Source organism: Leopardus geoffroyi, chromosome A2, assembly GCF_018350155.1.
Source record: "Leopardus geoffroyi isolate Oge1 chromosome A2, O.geoffroyi_Oge1_pat1.0, whole genome shotgun sequence".
Taxonomy (NCBI): domain Eukaryota; kingdom Metazoa; phylum Chordata; class Mammalia; order Carnivora; family Felidae; genus Leopardus; species Leopardus geoffroyi.
In genome coordinates this window covers 11,870,751-11,889,787 of record NC_059331.1, presented here as the reverse complement: position 1 = coordinate 11,889,787, position 19,037 = coordinate 11,870,751, and the positions used below count along the sequence as shown (strand labels likewise).

Genomic DNA, 19,037 nt, shown 5'->3' with positions numbered 1-19,037 from the left:
CCAGCCCAAGAAAGTAGCATTTTGCTCGTGTGCTCTTTAACTCATATTTGCATAAACTAGTTTCTCCCCCTGAGAAGGTAAACACCAGAAGGAACCGCATCTTTCTTGCTCTGTGTTTGAATTTCTAGAGCCTGGAACGCAGAAATCTCTCAATAACGTTTGGTGAATGAACGGATGGATAAGTTCCAAAGGCATGAGGTAAGGTAGGCAAACAGTGAGCTGGCTCCGTTCCTTCTGGCCACAGTCCTACAGGGCTCCCCTGAGTGACAAAATAATAACATGTGCTAAGTGCCAGACAGTTTATACATTAGGCAGATGCTATTACTATTAGCTTCCCCGTCTTCAGACAGAGAATCGGAGAGGTGAGGTCATTCCCAGGATTTCCACCTGAGTCTGTCTGATGTGAGTCAGTGCCCTGAGGCACAAGGGCTACCAAAGTTACCACACACAAGATCTGTCCTTGCCTATTAATCTGTGTTTAAGAACCTGAAGAGAACTGAACAGTTCGCACTAGTGGCCAGCTAGTCTTTGTTGAAAGAAGGAAACGACAAGCCCCAGGAATTCGCTGGAAGCCATGTCTTGGGGTAGCAGGCGATTAGAAGCATTGTCTCAACCCACCAACCCCAGCCTCATCCCATGCGTTTAGAGTTCATCAGCCAAGGCCCCTAGGCACACTTCCTGGAGGACGCAGAGAGGTGAACAGAGTTAGGCTCATCAGGAGTCGGTCGATGGCATTAAAGAACACACTGGGCCCCCTTCCCTGCACAGCCTGCCAAACCCCCTGGCATACCAATCCCTGGAAGCCAAGATAGGGCTCATTACTGAAAGAGTCACAGGACTTCAAGTGACAGCTGGGGACTCATTAAAAGTTGGCTCACAATTCCCCACCCTCCACTTCATTTGTGGAAATTAAAGAGTCCCTGTGGATCAGCCACAGAGCTGCAGGCAGATGAGATCTGATGCACAGCCCAGGGCCAAGGTGGAGACAGGGCCAGGGATTCACCCCCCTCTGGAGAACTGGTCCCCAGAGAGTTTTCCGACTTAGACTCAAGCCCAAACCTGGCCATTTGATTAACATCAAGAGACAGAAGTGGCAACTGAGGTGACATTCTCTTCCCCCAAGCCACAGGATTCCCAGAGCTGCAAACAGCCGACTGCTACAACATGCACACTGGGGCCCTGGGCAGCAGAACCCAAGCGTGCAAAGCACCTGCTGCTGAGCGTGGCCGCTGTGATCACTCCGAGCTGCTGACTATGCGGGTGGGCGTGTCCAGAGCTCCGAGGGCGGCTGACAATTCTACTTCTGCAGCAGGTTCACTGCAGTTATGGGTATTACCTGGCCAACACCGCCCCTCCTTCCCCACTACACTGGCAGCCCTGAGAGGGCAGGACCAATCTGAACCTGCTTAGCATTGTGTCCCCCCAGCCGGGCACCTAATAGGTGTTCAATAAAACTGGCTGAGAGAACAAACTAGCCTCTCACTACAACCCTATGGGAAGTCGGTGTGCTGGAAGGTCCCCCTGAGGTGTGAATGGCTATTCCCCAATTTATCTGAAATTCACTGACATCACAGCCAGTCTCCCTCTTGTAAACTGTGTGTCGTCTAATGCCTGTTGGGGTTATGGGGTAACGCACTCTGTAATCTGATCCCCACCTGCCATTTTAGGCCATTTTGAGCCACTCACCCCTCTTGCTGCCCAAGACTCTGTCATGTCGGCCTTACTCTGTTCCTTGGATGGACAATCATCTTTTTGCCTCAGGTCCTTTGGACATGCTGCTCCTTCTGCCTGGTGTACCCTTTCCTCTCACTCTGCCCCTGGAACAAATGTTGCAGCTGAAATGTCACTTTATCCATGAACCCGCCCCCTATGCCCATCTGTACCCTCCCTACTCTCTGTGGGTTGGTATTTGGGCTCCTATAGCCAACTGCCTTCCTTCCCTCAAACTCCTCACCTTCTCGTCTACATTCAGTTATCTATCATCCACCCTTGCCCTTCTACTGTAATGTTCACAGGAGCAGGTATGTCAGTCACGGTGGGCTCCCTGGTGAAGGGCTCAGGCATTGCATACACAGCTGTTGGACACATGCTGGCTGGGGCTGGACTTCCTCTGAGCTGGAGATAAGAGTTACCTCGTGCACAGTCTTTGGGTACCGAGGCCGGACATGCTTATCATACTAAGCAGCTGGTGTGCCCTGTTCCGACTTTACCCAGTTATCAAAGAGCAGATCAAGCATGAGGCTTCCTCCCCCCATGCACCGTGAGGGGAGGAGGGGGGACTTCTTAAGCAAGACGATGACCAAGGATTTGAAGACTTCTTCAGCTTGACTTAACTGGGCAATCCGCAGTGGGAGTTTTGTCCTATAAACACTCACGGTGTCCCTGGTTTGTGCTAGAGATGGAAAGTGACTGGACCCGAGCTCCACCTCTAAGAGCAACTGGACAGGAGGGGGAGACAAGCGAGCGCTGAGGTCATTCAAATCTGGGAGATAAATGCCTGGGAGATAAATGCCTTGAAGATACAACCGACTCCCAGGACGCCACAGCCCCCCCCACCTCCCTGAGAGCCATCGAGGTACAAAGAGCCAGGAAGGAAAGCCACTGACAGTGAACTCACCACCAACACTAGAGGGCGCCGTCCTGTACTTGTGTCTGGGCTCAGGTGGAAGACACAGGGGCGCGGTGCGGTGGAGGGAAGCAGGTGCAGGGCGCTACTCTTGGGGACAGGCTGGGTCTGAGCCACCTCTCCGTCTGCAGCTGTGAGCAAAGGCTCTGGCACCAGCAAGGGCTGATGGTCGTCTGGGGGACAGAGCCACTTGAACAATGTTTCTCGGTCACCCCTGCTCAGACCCGGTGGCGAGACCCAGAAATGCACGGGCCTGTCCTGGAGAACGGCTGAGCAGAGCTGCAAGGCTGTGGCTCAAAGCGACTTTGGTTATTGGCCGTTTATCTCCGGTGGCCACACACTCACTGCCGGGCACACAGCAGGTGCGCAGGAAATACCTGTGAGACAAACGAAAGCAGGGTGCCCATCGTTCAAGAAAACATTTGAAATGGGCGCTGAGCGGGGAGAGGGGCTCATGTCGACCAAGCACCTACTGGGTGCCAAGCTCTGCACACATGGTGTCTCTTATCCTCATTCAGCCCCGTTTCACATAAGAGCAGGTGAGGCCCAGAGAGGCCAAACCACTTGTCCGGGGCCACAGCGCCCTCTCCAGGCAGGGCTGCAAGCTGCAGCTGAACTGAGACCTTGGTCTCCACTCCTCCTGGGGCTTGGTATTGACTCCCGTGTGCGATGTTAGCCTGGTATCCTGACCTCTCTGGCCATCCAGAAGCAGCAATAAAAGAGATTTCTCCTTCGTCCTGAGCTCATTTCTTGGTTGACCGTGTGTTTCTCTGATGCCTTTCCCGATTTGAGTTGTGCCAGAAAATCCCCCAGATTCCCCCCACATTCTGGCTCTTCTGCTGTCCCAGTGGGATAGAGCTTAGAGGAGAGTGTTGGCTGGACCTCAGTCCAGGCTGGCACCTCCTTCCAGCCCACTCTCTCCTCCTGGGCCCTAGAGGCGCGGTCCTGCGGTGCCTCCAAGTCCCTACACATTTTGGCTCCAGTCTGACTCCCCAGCCTCCTCTGAGCTCGTTCTGGACACTTCTCCACGCCTTGGCTCTGCTGGTTCCTCTGCCTGCCGTTCTGTCCCTGGCACTGTGTGCGGGAGACTTTTCATCCTTCAGAGTTCAGCTCAGATGGCACGTCCCTCCTTTGCCGCCTGCACTGTGGAGTCTCACAGCACTCACTGCATGCCTTCCTTCACTGTTTTCTTTAATGCATTTTTATTGAACATTTACTATGTGCACGAATCATTTTTGATGTGGGGAACACAGCATGGAACCAGTGAGGCACTGTCCCTGCCCTCATGATGTCACAGTGTCATGGGAGACAGCGACCCATAACCAGGTAAGGACAACACTGTATGATAGGGGATCTCAGGGGACACGAGGAGTCAGAGAGGCACCAGACCCAGCCAGGAGTGGGGTAATCACGAAAGGCTTCCTGGAGGAGGAGGCAGGTGATCTGAGACCAGTTAGTTGAGGCAGATGGGAGGGAGGCATGAGGGATGTGGTGGGGCCTGGGGTGAGAGTCTGGTACATTCAAGAAATTGAAAATGCTCCCATCTCATTTTAGCTTAGAGATGCAAAGTGGGTGTTGGAAGAGAGAGAGGGGGCTGAGAGGAAACTGGAGGGACTAACAAGGATCAGACTTTTGGCTGCAGGGAGGCATCTGGGACTCGGGAGCCATGGATGGTTCTAAGCAAGGGGAAGGATGGAATCTGGTTTGTTTAGCAGGATCCCTCTGGTGTTGTGTGGGAAGCAGGTGCAGAGGTCAGAGCCAAAGCAGAGAACAGAAGCAGGGGGGATGCTGTAGTGGGTTTCAATAGTGTCACTCAGAAATGTGTGTTCTTGGCACCTGGGTGGCTCAGTCGGTTAAGCGTCTGACTCTTGATTTCCACTGAGGTCATGTCTCCTGGTCATGAGATAAAGTCGGGCTCTGCGCTGACAGCATGGGGCCTGCTTGGGGCTCTCTATTTCTCCCTCTTTCTCTGCCCCTCCCCTGTTTACATGCACACACTCTCTCTCTCTGTCTCAAAATAAAGAAATAAACTTTTTTAATAAAACAGGAAAAACCCAACTACAGTATTGAAAAAAAAGAAGAAGAAATGCATGTCTGCTTGGAACCTCAGAATTGTGACTTTGTTTGGAAATAGGGTCTTTACAGATGTAAATAGATAACGATCTCGAGATGAAATCCTGGGTGGTGGTCCCCAAAATGGCTGGTGTCTAATGACTGGTGTCCTTACAAGGAGAGGAGAAGATATACAGACGTGAGAAGTTCATGGGAAGACACAGGCAGAGATCGGAGTGACACAGTCAAGGTGCTGGTGACCACCAGAAGCCGGGAGAGAGGCGTAGGCCTGACCCTCCCTCAGAGCCTCCAGAAGGGGCTCCCCCTGCCCAAGCCTGGCCTCCAGAACTGTGAGGCAGCACACCGCTGTTGTTTTGAGCCACCCAGTTTGTGGCCATTTGTCTCCTCGGCCCCAGGAAACGAATACACGGGCTGGTGCCGTGTTCCAGGTTACACTTTCCCCCCCCAGGTGGGCGTGTCGGAAGTGACAACACGGATCCAGGAGGAGAGTGGACGCTGAGCTGCGTTGCGGCCCGAGAGCCAGGCCAGCCCGGCTGCGGGTGGCTGGGGCGGCCTGGCACCGTCTCCTCCCTCCTCAGTCCTTCAGCCTGGGGCAGCCTGGGCCCAGAGCAGGGCCATGCTGTGGAGAGCCCATCTCTGGCCCGGTGCCTCTGCCTCTGCAGAGGCCGGACGTCAGCCCCTCCTCTGGACCACTGCCAGCATCTGGGACGCGGGGCTTCCTCACCAAAGTGGGCACCAGCCTGCTCTGAGGGGCATCCTCTCTGGGAGGCCCCGGGGTGCCTGTTGGTGGGGTGTGGATGGAGCTCGGGCACTGGGAATGGAGTGTCCACACTCCACACTCCCTGAGAGGGAAGAGGAGGGGCATCACCTCCTTTTGTGTTCCCTGCTCTGTCCCCTTAGAGGTCATCTTCGTACCTCCTTGTCCCCACCTAACCCTCCTCTGTGAGGTTTCAGAACAGCCCAGCTCCCAACTGGGCACAGAGGGCCTCAGGGAAGGTTTGGAGGCCACATGTACCCCTGTGGGCTAATCTCAGGGAAGCCTCTGGCTGTCTCCCTGAGGCCCCCTCCTGACTCTGGGGCCCTGAGGGTGCCCTCCCCCCGACCCCCCCCCCCCCCCGCCCCCAGCACAGGTCTCCTCTGGGATGCCTTTGGAGAAGAGCTTGAAAATTGCAGGAGCAGCCTCCTGCCCTGCCTACCCCACTTTGGGGCTCCTGGTGTTGAGCATCAGTGGGGAGACCCAGGGCTCCCGCTGCTACCCCCTCAGAGCGCTCCCGCAGCCGCCAACGGAGGGTGTGCCCCTGGGTGTCTCCCCGGAGGAGGTGATGCAAGCCCGGGTTGTGGGGAAGGACTGTGGGTAATCAGAGTGTTGGGGTGGATCTTGGGACCCAGAGCCCAGCCGAACGAAGTCCGAGGCAAACAGGATCTGAGCGGAGGCCTCTGATTCCCGAATTGTTGACCCAGGCTGGCCGCGTACGCACAGAGCACGCACATCCGATGCGCATCCTGGCTGTGGCGGTAGATCTTAGGGTGAAGGTTGTCAGGGACAAGGGCGTCAGTCACCGTCTTCCGGCTTCTACTGTGAGAGCGTCTGTCTGTGTGTGCCTGCAGGCTTGCCTATAGCCGCGACTCTGCGGGTGCGTGAGTCCTTCCCCAGGCGGGGTCTCTGATCTGTGTAACTGCCCGGGTCTGATCGCAGCAGGTACATGTGGGCCCCCTGTGTGCGTATCTGGTGTGAGAGCTCACAGCAGCTGTGCGGGTTGGGAGGGGACGGGAGGTGGAGTACAGGTACGTGGAGATGGGGGGACACACCCACCCACGTGTAGGTGTTGGTGAGACACAGGGGGCACCGGGGTCCCCGTCCTTAGGAACGGGAGGCCCCCCACCCACCCCTGAGCAGAGCGGCCCTGAGGGCCTCCCCTTCTGCTCTCACACACACCTGGGCAGAGGCTCAGGGTCTCCTGCCAGAAGGAACAGGAAAGCATAAGGGGGGTGGTGGGTTCTTCCTCCCTCTGCTCCTGACTGGCCCTGGGCACTCAGACCATCCATCTCCCTCTCTGGGGACAGGCTGGGCTGTGAACCAAGGGAGCGACAGCGCAGAAGTAGAAGGGGGCCAAGGAAGGCCCACTTTGCTTTCTTTTATTATTATTATTATTATTATTATTATTATTATTTTAGAGAGAGAGAGTGCATGCACAAGTAGGGGACAGGGGCAGAGGGAGAGAGAATCTTTTTTTCAATGTTTATTTATTTATTTTGGGGGGGGGCAGAGAGAGACAGAGAGGGTCCCAAGCAGGCTCCACACTCAGCGCGGAGCTTGACCCAGGACTCCATCCCACAACCCTGGGATCACAACCTGAGCCAAAATCAGGAGTCTGACGCTCAACCAGCTGAGCCACCGGGCACCCCAGTCCCATTTTGCTTTCTAAAGCAATGGGGCAAAAATCACATCATATAGAGTTAGTGATTATAAAGGTGGCTTTTTTTTTAAGTTTATTTATTTATTTTGAGAGAGACAGAGACAGCACAAGTGGGGGAGGGGCAGAGAGAGAGGCTGGGAGAGAGAGAATCCCAAGCAGGCTCTGTGCCCTCAGTGTGGAGCCCAGTGTGGGGCTCGAGCTCACGAACCGCAAGATCATCACCTGAGCCGAAATCTAGAGTCTGATGCTCAACTGACTGAGCCACCCAGGTTCCTCCATCCTTGCCATTTAAACTTTCACAATGTCATGACATGCGCACCTCTATTTGATTCCATACATGTCACCAGCACAAAGGGAGATCTACAAGCCATTAACAGTCACCCTCCGCTTATCCCGCTCCCATCCCCCCCGCACCGCAACCACTGGTCTGCTTTCCGTCTTGATGCATTTATCTCCTTTGGATATTTCTCATAAACGAAATCCTACAACGTGCGGTCTTTGTGGCTAGCCTCTTTCGCTCAGCATGATGTCTTTGAGGTTCAACCGTGTCGTAGCACGGGCCACGTGTTGTGCTTTTGGTATCCTGTTACATGGGCATGCCACTTTTCATTCATCCACTCATCTGTTGATCCATCCTGCGATTAAAAAAAAAAAATGTTGCGTTTTTGCATCAAGCCTGTTGGTGGCAGAAAGGAAAGCAGAGAGACAGAGAGGGGACACCAGATGGAGCAGGTGTTTGGAAGGAAAGCTACCTTCATGGGGAGCTGGGCCAGATGTGAGTCTGTTGTCACTTGGGGAAGGATGTGGGAGAACCTGTAGCTGGGAGCCTTGCTTGCTCCAGGAAGCAGGAGGTTGGGGATAGTGGCGTGGCTAGGACTCAAGGAGGGGCGGGGATTCAGAAAATGGCATCGTGAAATGATCAGCGATACAGCAGGGGTCAGAGAACGCGACTCTGGTGATGCCAGTCAGGCCATGTCCTTGTGAGGGACTCATGCAAGTCAGGCCGCACAACAACCACAGTAGCTAAGAACCGAATGTGCATCCCTTCACCTATGTGCCATGGCAGCCGTGTGGAATAAGCATTATTATTCCATGTTCCAGGTGAGCTAGTAAGGGATTCTGCTGAGATTTAACCAGAGCCTATGTCCTCTCCATGATACGCAGGAGACAAGACTTCCAGCTGAGCTGGCTGTTGGGGAGTAGCTCGCTCTTAAAATCAGGAAGGATTTGGAGTCACAAGTTGGGGAGAACATGGAGTGACCTGCATGCTCAAAGACAGAAAATCCTGGTGGTTGTGCATGGGGTCAATAATGGTAATAGCAGTAGTCATAATAATTGTCAGTATTATTTTTTACTGAGTTCTTACCACGCACCAGGACCAGCGCTAAGCACTTGAGGCCCAGGATCTTCCGTGAACCCTGTGCAGCTCAGAGGAGCGCTGACCGTCCTCATGAGCAGCCTGTGGCCGAGGGACCGGCCATGGCCTGCGGGGTGAGGGGGTACCTCCTCGGGGAAGTCCTCCCAGGCTGGGCTCAGCACACACCCGTAGCTCCCGCCCACCTGGCCGCCCTCGCTCTCTCCCCACCCAGGGATGGCCGCCACGCTGGGCCGAAACCACAGCTCCGTGTCCGAATTCATCCTCGTGGGCTTCTCCACCTTCCCACGGCATCTCCTGCCCGCCTTCTTCCTGCTGTTCCTGCTAATGTACCTGTTCACGCTGCTGGGGAACCTGCTCATCATGGCCACGGTCTGGAGCGAGCGCAGCCTGCACACACCCATGTACCTCTTCCTGTGCGCCCTGTCCACCTCCGAGATCCTCTACACCTTGGCCATCACCCCGCGCCTGCTGGCCGACCTGCTCTCCACCCGCCGCACCATCACCTGGGCGGCCTGTGCCAGCCAGATGTTTTTCTCCTTCACGTTCGGCTTCACCCACTCCTTCCTGCTCACCGTCATGGGCTACGACCGCTACGTGGCCATCTGCCACCCCCTGCGTTACAATGTGCTCATGAGCCCCCATGGCTGTGCCTGCCTGGTGGCCTGGTCCTGGGTAGGTGGCTTGGCCACGGGGCTGGTGGTGACCACGGCCGTTTTCCACCTCACCTTCTGTGGACCCAATGAGATCCACCATTTTTTATGTCACGTGCCCCCTCTCTTGAAGCTGGCCTGTGGAACTGATGTACCAGTAGTGGCCAAGGGCGTGGGGCTGGTGTGCATCATGGCCCTTCTGGGCTGCTGTCTCCTCATCCTCCTCTCCTACGCCTTCATCGTGGCCGCCATCTTGAGGATCCCCTCAGCTGAGGGCCGGCACAAGGCCTTCTCCACCTGTGCGTCCCACCTCACTGTGGTCATTGTGCACTACGGCTTTGCCTCTGTCGTCTACCTCAAGCCCAAGGGTCCCCAGTCTCTGGAAAGAGACACCCTGATGGCCATCACCTACACGGTCCTCACCCCCTTCCTCAGCCCCATCATCTTCAGTCTCAGGAACAAGGAGCTGAAGACTGCCATGACCAAGACCTTCCTCAGAAAACTCCATCCCTCCAGCACCTAAGTGGCCAGTGTGGAGGCAGTTTTTGAAGAAGGGGAAGGATGACCATACCCTCATCTGTACAGTGGGCTTAATAATGCCTACCTAGTAAAAATGGTATAGATTTGTGTGATGACACCCATGGCATAGCAGGTACTAATAAATGTGAACTTTTCTGCTTCTTCCTCCCTTGGTTTGTGTCTTGGATATTAATTTTATTTTATAATTAAACAGCATTACTGAGATATAGTCCATGTGTCGTATAATTCATCTATTTAAAGTACTCGATTCAGTTGGTTTTAGTATATTCACAGTTATGCGATCCTCACCATGATCAATTAGAAACATTTTTTTGTCACCCAAAAGAGAAACTCATTCCCATTCAGTCACTCCCCATTTCCTCCCCAACCCCCTTAACCCCCAGCCCTAGGAAACCACTTTTTTTCAAAAAAGTATGTATTTTTAAAATTTTTAATTGCAGTAGAGTTGCCACACAGTGTTACCTTGGTTTCAATTATACAACATATGCTCAGCCAACTGTATACATCTGTCATCACACAATGCTGTTACAACACCATTGACACATTCCCTATGTTGTACCTTTCATCCCCGGGACTCACTCATCTACTTTGCCTGTTCTGGACATTTCCTACAAATGGAAGTATATGTTAGGGGATGTTTTTGACTGAGTTCTTTCACTTGGCATAATGTCAAGTTTCTTCCATGTTGTAGAACGTATCAGAACCTCATTCATTTTTATAAAAAATTTTTTAATGTTTATTTTTGAGAGAGACAGACAGACAGAGTACGAGTTGGGGAGGGGCAGAGAGAGAGGGAGACACAGAATCTGAAGCAGGCTCTGGGCTCTGAGCTGTCAGCACAGAACTCCATACAGGGCTTGAACTCACTAACCATGAGATTGTGACCTGAGCCGAAGTCATATGCTTACTGACTGAGCCACCCAGGAGCCCCATCTTTTTTTTTTTTTATATTTATTTATTTTTTTGACAGAGAGAGACAGAGAGAGAGAGAGAGAGAGAGAAAGACAGAGGGCGAGTGGGGGAGGGGCAGAGAGAGAAGGAGACACAGAATCTGAAGGAGGCTCCAGGCTCTGAGCCATCAGCACAGAGCCCAACGCGGGGCTCGAAGTCATGGACTTGGAGATCATGACCTGAGCTGAAGTCGGACCCTTAACCAACCTAGCCACCCAGGCACCCCAGAACCTCATTCCTCTTTATTTCCAGACACTATTCCATTGTGTGGACATACTGGACTTCATGTGTCTGTTCATCACTTGGTGAACATCTCAGGGTTTCTACTTTTGCTATTTTGAATATTGCCACTATGAATGTTTGTGTACAAGGTTTTTGCTTGAATATATAGTTTCGTACTATTGCGTATATACCAAGGAGTGGGTTTTCTGGATGCAATGGTACCTCTATGTTTAATTATGAAGAATGTTCCAGACTCTTTTCCAAAGTGGCTGCACCATTCTGTATCCTCACCAGCAGTGCAGAAGGGTTCAAACGTCTCCACATCTTTGCCAGCACTGGTTATTATCTGTCCTGTTTATCGTAGCTATCTCTGTGCTGTGAAGTTTATCTCTTGGTGGTTCTGACTTGCATTTCCCTAATGAGTAGTCACGTTGTGCATCTCATCACATGCTTGGTGCCCATTTCTGTGTGTTCTTGGAGAAATGCCCTTGATACTTCACCCAGTTTTAAAATCGGGTTGTCTCTTTGTTAAGTTGTGGCTAATTGTTTAGAGTTTCTGGTTACAAGGCCCTTAGCAGATCTTTGAGTTTCAAATATTGTCTCGCATTCTGACTTGTCTTTTCACGAACCTGTTGGTATTCTTTGCAGGACAGAAGATTTTTATTCTGATGACATCCAATCTATGCATTGTTTTCTTTCGTTGCTTACGCTTTTGGTGTCATGTCTACGAAACTATTGCTTAGTCCAAGGTCATGGAGATTCACAGCTATGTTGTCCTCTAAGAACATTATAATTTCAGTTCTTACATTTAAGTCTTTGGTCCACGTGGAGTTAATTTTTGAACATAGTGTGAAGTAGGGGTGAATGTTAGTTTTGGCTGGGTTCATCTCCTTGAAAATGACCATGTCTGTGAACTTTCATCGGTTCGTCATACCTGTGGTTATATAAGGATGTGGGGAAAGGGAAGTCACCCCACGCATATGTGTGGGATTGAATTAGCAAACAGTAGCATTATTTCTGGCTCTTGGGCTGCTGTCACGGATGCTGGTCTAGCAATGGTAACAGTTAGTCATAGTCACTATATGAATATATACTATGTGTTGAGCATTATGTTATATTCATTACTTTTGTATTTTTTTAATGTTTTTTTTTTTTTTTGAGAGAGAGCATGTCCGTGAGTGGGAGAGGGGCAGAGAGGGCAGGGGGACAGAGGATCCAAAGTTGGCTCTGTGCTGACAACAGAGAGCTTTTTTCAGGGCTTGAACTCACAAAACCTTGAAAATCATGACCTGAGCCAAAAGTTGGACGCTTAACCGACTGAACCACCCTAATGCCCCTATATTGAGTACTTTTAAGATAGCATTTCTTTACTCCTAAAAACCTGAAAATGGGGGGGGGAGGGAGGAAGGCAATTTGTGCCAACAAAAAATGTCTTGTTATTTATAATTTCCTGCTGCCTTTGAAGTCATAGGAATAAACTTATTTCTGAATGGAGCACTAGGTGTGAAGATGCAGGGCAAGAAGGGGCAGGGGAGGGGAATGGAGGGGAGAGAGAGAGAGAGAGAGAGAGAGAGAGAGAGAGGTTTCTTTCTGTACATTAGCAGTGGAACAGAGAGAGGAAGCCAGGCAAGGCAAGGAAAGAAGCGGTGGCTTCACCTGATGGGGCTGTGGGCTCCGCTGGGTCGGGAAAAGAGTGGGAGAGAGGAGAAGACCTTATTGTTGGTAGTGATGGTATCTTTGGGGAAAGAGACAGCCGATGGCTCAGAGCCTGGACACGAACGTGGTGTAGAGAACACAGGTGTTAGGTTTTAGACAGTTTCCACGTGACATCGACTCTAAGGCTTCTTCCTTACCTGCCCATGAACGTGTGGCATTGTCATGACCTTGCTGAGCTGCACTGGTCTGCTGAATGCACCTTGGTCAGATCTGACTTCAAAGTGGACCCAGGAGGAACCAGGCTTGCTGCCTTGGGAGTCTATTGTTTTTCCCCCTGGGTTACCCTGATGTGGAGGGGAGCAAACAAACGCCAGGGGGCATCACCACGCGACAGGTAGAATTCCCTCTAACGAGATGCCTGTTTGCTACAGGCAAGGAAACCAAGGAAGAGAGAAAATACGTAGATGGTATTTCCAACGTGCCACTGACACTCTCTCTGATCTACCCACTCTTACTCAGGGAGCTTCAAAAATCAGCACAGCAATACCTATCTCTCTGGTTCCCATTTCCTGAAATGAATCTTCTCTCACATTTTACTTTCTATCTGCATTTTGAACATTTTGTTTTTCTTTCACACAGAGTACCCATTTCTCCCTAATTACCCAACTTTTACTGGCGAAATGTCTAGTTGGCTTGGTAATTTGCCAAAGGTTAGCGGCATGTGATCTCGTTGACAGCTCACCCCCCTTTATATTGATTCCGTTGGAATTTTCCACTACAGTGGACTGGGAAATGCGTGAGGAAGAATTCAGACATGGAACTGTGGTGTAGCCCCAGCATGGCGGCCGTCCCTCTGGGGGGAAGGAGGGAAGAAAGCTCAGTGGACATCACTCAGGGTCTCCATGGAGCCCAGCCTGGAAGGACTTCCTCGAGGGGCTCCCTCAACCCCCCAGGCCATGGCCAGTCCCTTGGCCACATGCTGTTCATGATAATGGTCTGTGCTTCACAGAGCTGCTTGGGGTTTATGTAAGGTCATGCCCCTCAAGTGCTTAGTAGACGGGTCCTGGTGCATAGTAAGAATTCAAAATAATAATAATTATTCTTATGACTACTGTTTAAAATCCAAGTGGAAGGAGCTCAGGGTCTCTGTGCAGCCACACCTGGGTTGAGTCCCACTTCAGAGCTTGTCAGTACCTGTAGTCATTTTTCTAAGTAGGAATGGAAAAATAAAGAAAAAACCCAAGTCTAGCCTTTTGTTAAAAAAAAATTATGCTAGGATCTTTAAAAAGTTGAATTGGGGGGTGTCTGGGTGACTCACTCGGTTAAGCATCCGACTTCGGCTCAGGTCATGATCTCGCAGTCCATGAGTTCAAGCCCTGTGTTGGGCTTTGTGCTGACAGCTCAGAGCCAGGAGACTGTTTCAGATTCTGTGTCTCCCTCTCTCTCTGCCCCTCCCCTGATTGTGCTCTATCTCTGTCTCTCAAAAATAAATAAATTTTTTAAATTTTTTAAATAAAAATACAATAAAATATTATAAATATATACATATTTAATAAATAAATAAATAAATATATTTATATGTAATATAATATATAATAATATATAATATATTATATATTATATATAAATATATAGATAAATATATAGATAAATATATATAAAATATTATAATAAAAAATAATAAATTTTTTTAAATAAAAAAAATTTTTTTTAAACTTGAATTGGAACAATATGGTGCTGGTTGACATTCCATTTTTGAAAGGATATTGTAAATCTTACAATCACTATGTCCTGTATGCTACATCAATTCTGAGCTGTGTGCAAGCTTAGGAAGTATTGTGTGGTGGCTTTCCACTTTTTATACAAAACTCTACCGTGTTATCCACATGAGTTAAATGAATTTGTGTAGTTTTTAAAACAGTGCTCCTAAGGGTGCCTGGGTGGCTCAGTCAGTTAAGTGTCTGACTCTTGATTTTTGGCTCAGGTCATGACATCAGAGTTTGTGAATTTGAGCCCCACATCAGCTCTGTGCTGACAGTGTGGAGGCTGCTTGGGATTCTGTCTCTTTCCCTCTCTCTCTGCACCTCCCACCTTGCTCTCTCTCTCTCTCTCTTTGAAAATAAATAAATAAACTTAAAAAAAGAACAGTACTTCCCCAAAAGTCCAAACCAATGTTGGGTTGGTTCCTTATTTCTTCCTATAATAAATATCTTCATATGAATCAATAATATAATATAATATAATATGATATTATATGTTATGTTGCATTACATTTTTAAAAATTATTATTGTACAATATATTATATAACATTATATAATATACATAACAGATAATGTATTATATATAATATATTATAAAAATATATACTGTGTTTTTATTATATGATATATTAATGATTACATATTATTGCATTTATAAAATTAAATTATATTACATTTTATATGTAACATAAGTATATGCATTGCATATGAAAAATACTATAATTTATTAATACTAAAAGCATGTAATAATAATATACAATTATAAAATTTAATTATATTACATTTTATATGTAACATAAGTATATACATTATGTATGAAAAATACTATGATTTATTAATGTTAAAAGTGTGTAATAATATAAAAATAATAAAATAATAATAATATATATAAAATACATAATAAATTATTTAATATATCATTACATCAAATATATTTTTATTTTTTATATTATCATGTCATGTAATTATGTTAATTATATTTATATATGGAAGTATAATATATATTATACAATATATGAAATATATACTATATTATATATTATGTTAATATAGGCCATATTAATATAGTATATTATATATTGTGTTGACATTTGCCATATAATATTGTATATTATATATATTATATACAATATCACAGTATAAAATATATATAGTTCAATACATATTGTATTTTATAAAATGGAACAACACAATTATAGCATACTATAATCTATAATGTATTGTAATCGCACTAGAACATTAGTTACTCACAAGATTGAGTTTTCCAGGCAGTTAACATACATTTATTAAGAACCTACTGTGTACCAAGCATGGCGGAGCTGTGATGGTGTCCAGACAGAGTCCCTGCCCCCAGGAGCTTGCATCCTAGTGGGGAGGTTAACCGGGGAAAGGAGAACCGATGTGTGCTGTCCTGTATGGCAATCCTGCTAAGTACAAATAACTCATACAAGCTACCCTGCAGTGCACACACAAGGTCTCTGCACCACATGCCAGTGCTGAAAGCATCAAGAGCCGAGGGTTTACCTCCCCGCCCCCCAGCAAACTTAGCAAAATCCCACACACTCTGTGGAAATAAATGACCCTTGTACACAGGAACAGTCGTAGCCACACACAAAGCTGGGCTCCCCCTGCACCCGCCTGCCCCAGGCCCAGAGGTCTGTAAGCACTGGGCACAATGAGGTGTGTGAGCAGGCCTGTGTCCTTCGGGGGATCTGGGGAGGGATGTGTCTCCTGCTTTCCCAGCTTCAAGGGCACCATGCATCCCCTGGCTCGTGGTTCCTGCCTCAGCTACTCCAATTCCTCCTTCCGGTGTCACATCCCCTACTGCTCCCTGTCTCTGGTCCCTCCTGCCCCCTTGTATAAGGACACTTGCAATTATAGCAGCCCATCTGGGTGATGAGGGTAATCCCCCTGTCTCAGATCTTAACTGCATCTCAACTGCACACTCCCTCTTGCTGGGTAAGGGAATGCAGCCACAGGCTCTGGAGAAGCACATCTTAGGAATGGTGGGGGCATCCATCAGTAACACCAATAATGAGCAAAATAATGAATGGAACCCCAAAACTGCCATAGCCGGTTTTGCCAAGCTCTCGTTGTCAGTGTTCACGAGACAAGTGTCTCATGAACTCCTCTGGGGTCTGTGCTTCCCTCTGGCTGTGCGAAAGGGGTGTGTGCCTAGGGCTGCACCTGCCCTCCTTCCCTGAAAGGGGTCTCTTCCTTCTAATGACAGCTTTCTCCTCTAGGTCATGACCTCACTTCTCTCTGTAGACACCTGAGAGGTGGGTTCCTGGTCACCAACTGCACACACATGTACATTGTGGCCTGGGACAAATTATCCATCAGATTTGCATTTTCTGCATTTCAAAAACATGAATAGGCATAGATGTGAGTCATATCTAAATGTGGAGAAAGAATAATTTGAGAGTCTGAAGAATGAATGCATCAGAAACCCTTCACACAACATTGGGCAAACAGCAGGCACTCATATGTGACAACCCTCCTTAGGTTTATTATTATGAAGCATCCTCTGCCTGCAGCTCAAATATCTGGCTACAGTTTAAGTAAGAATTTACACCAACAGAAGACCCCCTTGTGGATCCTCAGACGTATGATTTCCCAAACCCCAGCATGGGAGTCAGACAGACCTAAAGTTGCATGTAACCCCTTCCTTCACATGTTGTGTGACCTTCACCAACATTTCTCATCTGCCTAAAGGGGTACCCACACCCTTGACCTCTCTTTGTGCCATCTTGAGATAGCACTGTGCCCTCCAACACATCCCGCAGATAGATTCAAGTAAATATGGGAATGAGAAATCTATGTTTTATTGAAAGTAATTGGGGAAAAATGGAAAAGGATTTCCATAAGATGCCAGATAGCAACACCCTTTTGACATTCTGTGTGTTCTTATCCAAGCACTGAACCCTCTCCTCCCCTCTCTCTCTTCATCTCCCTTCCTCCCTTCCTCTGTCTCTTCCTCTTTCCCTTCACTTCACATTCTAACATCCTTCACTCAACACAGATCAAGGTAGAAAATATCCCTTAGACTATCCCTTACAAAGGCAGAAGCAATTATACATAGTCAATCAGCTTCTTGGAGAGAAATAGTTTATTTACTTTTTGTACATTTTTATATTAAGGGGTATATAAAACACTGGACCCAGTGTCTGAAAGAAAAGCCCTAATTCTGGTGGCATTTTTTATTATGCTTATTTTTGTTTATCCTTATGGTAGAGAAAGGAAAGTCTTCCCTTGATCCTCCATTCAAGAAAAACCATGGGCATCAGTGCCCGACACATCCATGTGAATCTCCCTCAAAACCATAGCTAGATAGCACTTTCTTAAACAGAATGGGATGGAGTTCATCACATGGGGTCTTAAACAAGAGATCATCATTGTTAAAACCTATGCAAGAAAGGCACAAACAGCTTGGAAAAAGCAAATACGCAGCAGGTATCCAACACCTATTGACGCATCCAACAATACATACTCAGTATTTTCTTACATTGAATCCCTACATCAGTCTTATGGAGATGGACCTTATCATCCCCAGCCCTACTGTCATTTTCCCCACCACCAACTGGCCATCAGGAGCTTAGGGGACTGAATTTTCTCTGGAAGCTTTTCTTTATGGCATTCTTGAGCTCCTTATTTCTGAGGCTGAAAATGATCGGACTGAGAAAGGGGGTGAAGACTGTATAGGTGGTGGCCATCAGGGTGTTGCTGTCCATAGAATGGGGGCCCTTGGGCTTGAGGTAGATAATGGAAGCAAAGCTGTAGTGCACAATGACCACCGTGAGGTGGGACACACACGTGGAGAAGGTCTTGTGCCTGCCCTCAGCAGAGGGGATCCGCAATATGGCGGCCACGATGAAGACATAGGAGAGGACGATGAGGAATAAACAGCCCATCAGAGCTGAGACACACACCAGGATCACAGCCAAGGTGACGGAGGAATTCTCATTCCCACAGGCCAATTTCAAAAGGGAAAACACATGGCAGAAAAAATGGCGGATCATGTTAGATCCACAGAAGGTGAGGTGAAAAACTATCAGGGTCGACATCATCCCTATGACTGAGCCACCGGCCCAGGACCAGGACACGAGGCGGGCACAGCCACGGGGGCTCATGAGCACATTGTAGCGCAGGGGGTGGCAGATGGCCACGTAGCGGTCGTAGCCCATGATCATGAGCAGGAAGGAGTGGGTGAAGCCGAACGTGAAGGAGAAAAACATCTGGCTGGCACAGGCCGCCCAGGTGATGGTGCGGCGGGTGGAGAGCAGGTCGGCCAGCAGGCGCGGGGTGATGGCCAAGGTGTAGAGGATCTCGGAGGTGGACAGGGCGCACAGGAAGAGGTACATGGGTGTGTGCAGGCTGCGCTCGCTCCAGACCGTGGCCATGATGAGCAGGTTCCCCAGCAGCGTGAACAGGTACATGAGCAGGTACAGAAGGAAGAAAGCGGGCAGGAGATGCCGTGGGAAGTTAGAGAATCCCACGAGGATGAACTCAGTCACCATGCTATAGTTCTGACCAGCCATGGGTGCTGCATCTGGTGAGAGCAGAAGGGGAATGAAGGTGACCAGCATGACAATCATGAGTGTATACAACAATATATGAAATGGGGAGACTATAGAAGCAGTATGCTAGGATTGGGAAAGTGACCCGGATACTCACTGGTTCTGCTATTCTTTAGCATGGAACTGAAAGTCATGAGCGGTGCTATAAATAAGAACAAGAAAGAAGGTATGTAGGGATGGGAAGGA

The 19,037-nt window shown here is 48.8% G+C and overlaps 2 protein-coding genes across 2 annotated transcripts; one reads left to right on the top strand and one right to left on the bottom strand.

Annotated features, from left to right (window-relative positions):
- Positions 1 to 8,707: 8,707 nt before the first annotated feature.
- Positions 8,708 to 9,774, top strand: LOC123607579 (olfactory receptor 10H1-like). The gene has a single exon (XM_045497076.1). The coding sequence runs from the start codon at positions 8,708 to 8,710 to the stop codon at positions 9,665 to 9,667; it is 960 nt and encodes a 319-aa protein (XP_045353032.1). The 3' UTR covers positions 9,668 to 9,774.
- An 8,087-nt stretch (positions 9,775 to 17,861) lies between these two features.
- Positions 17,862 to 18,812, bottom strand: LOC123607578 (olfactory receptor 10H3-like). The gene has a single exon (XM_045497074.1). The coding sequence runs from the start codon at positions 18,810 to 18,812 to the stop codon at positions 17,862 to 17,864; it is 951 nt and encodes a 316-aa protein (XP_045353030.1).
- Positions 18,813 to 19,037: the final 225 nt, after the last annotated feature.

Bases quoted from the DNA above. Each gene is read 5' to 3' on its own strand.
- LOC123607579 (XM_045497076.1), top strand. From the start codon at position 8,708: ATGGCCGCCACGCTGGGCCGAAACCACAGCTCCGTGTCCGAATTCATC.
- LOC123607578 (XM_045497074.1), bottom strand. From the start codon at position 18,812: ATGGCTGGTCAGAACTATAGCATGGTGACTGAGTTCATCCTCGTGGGA.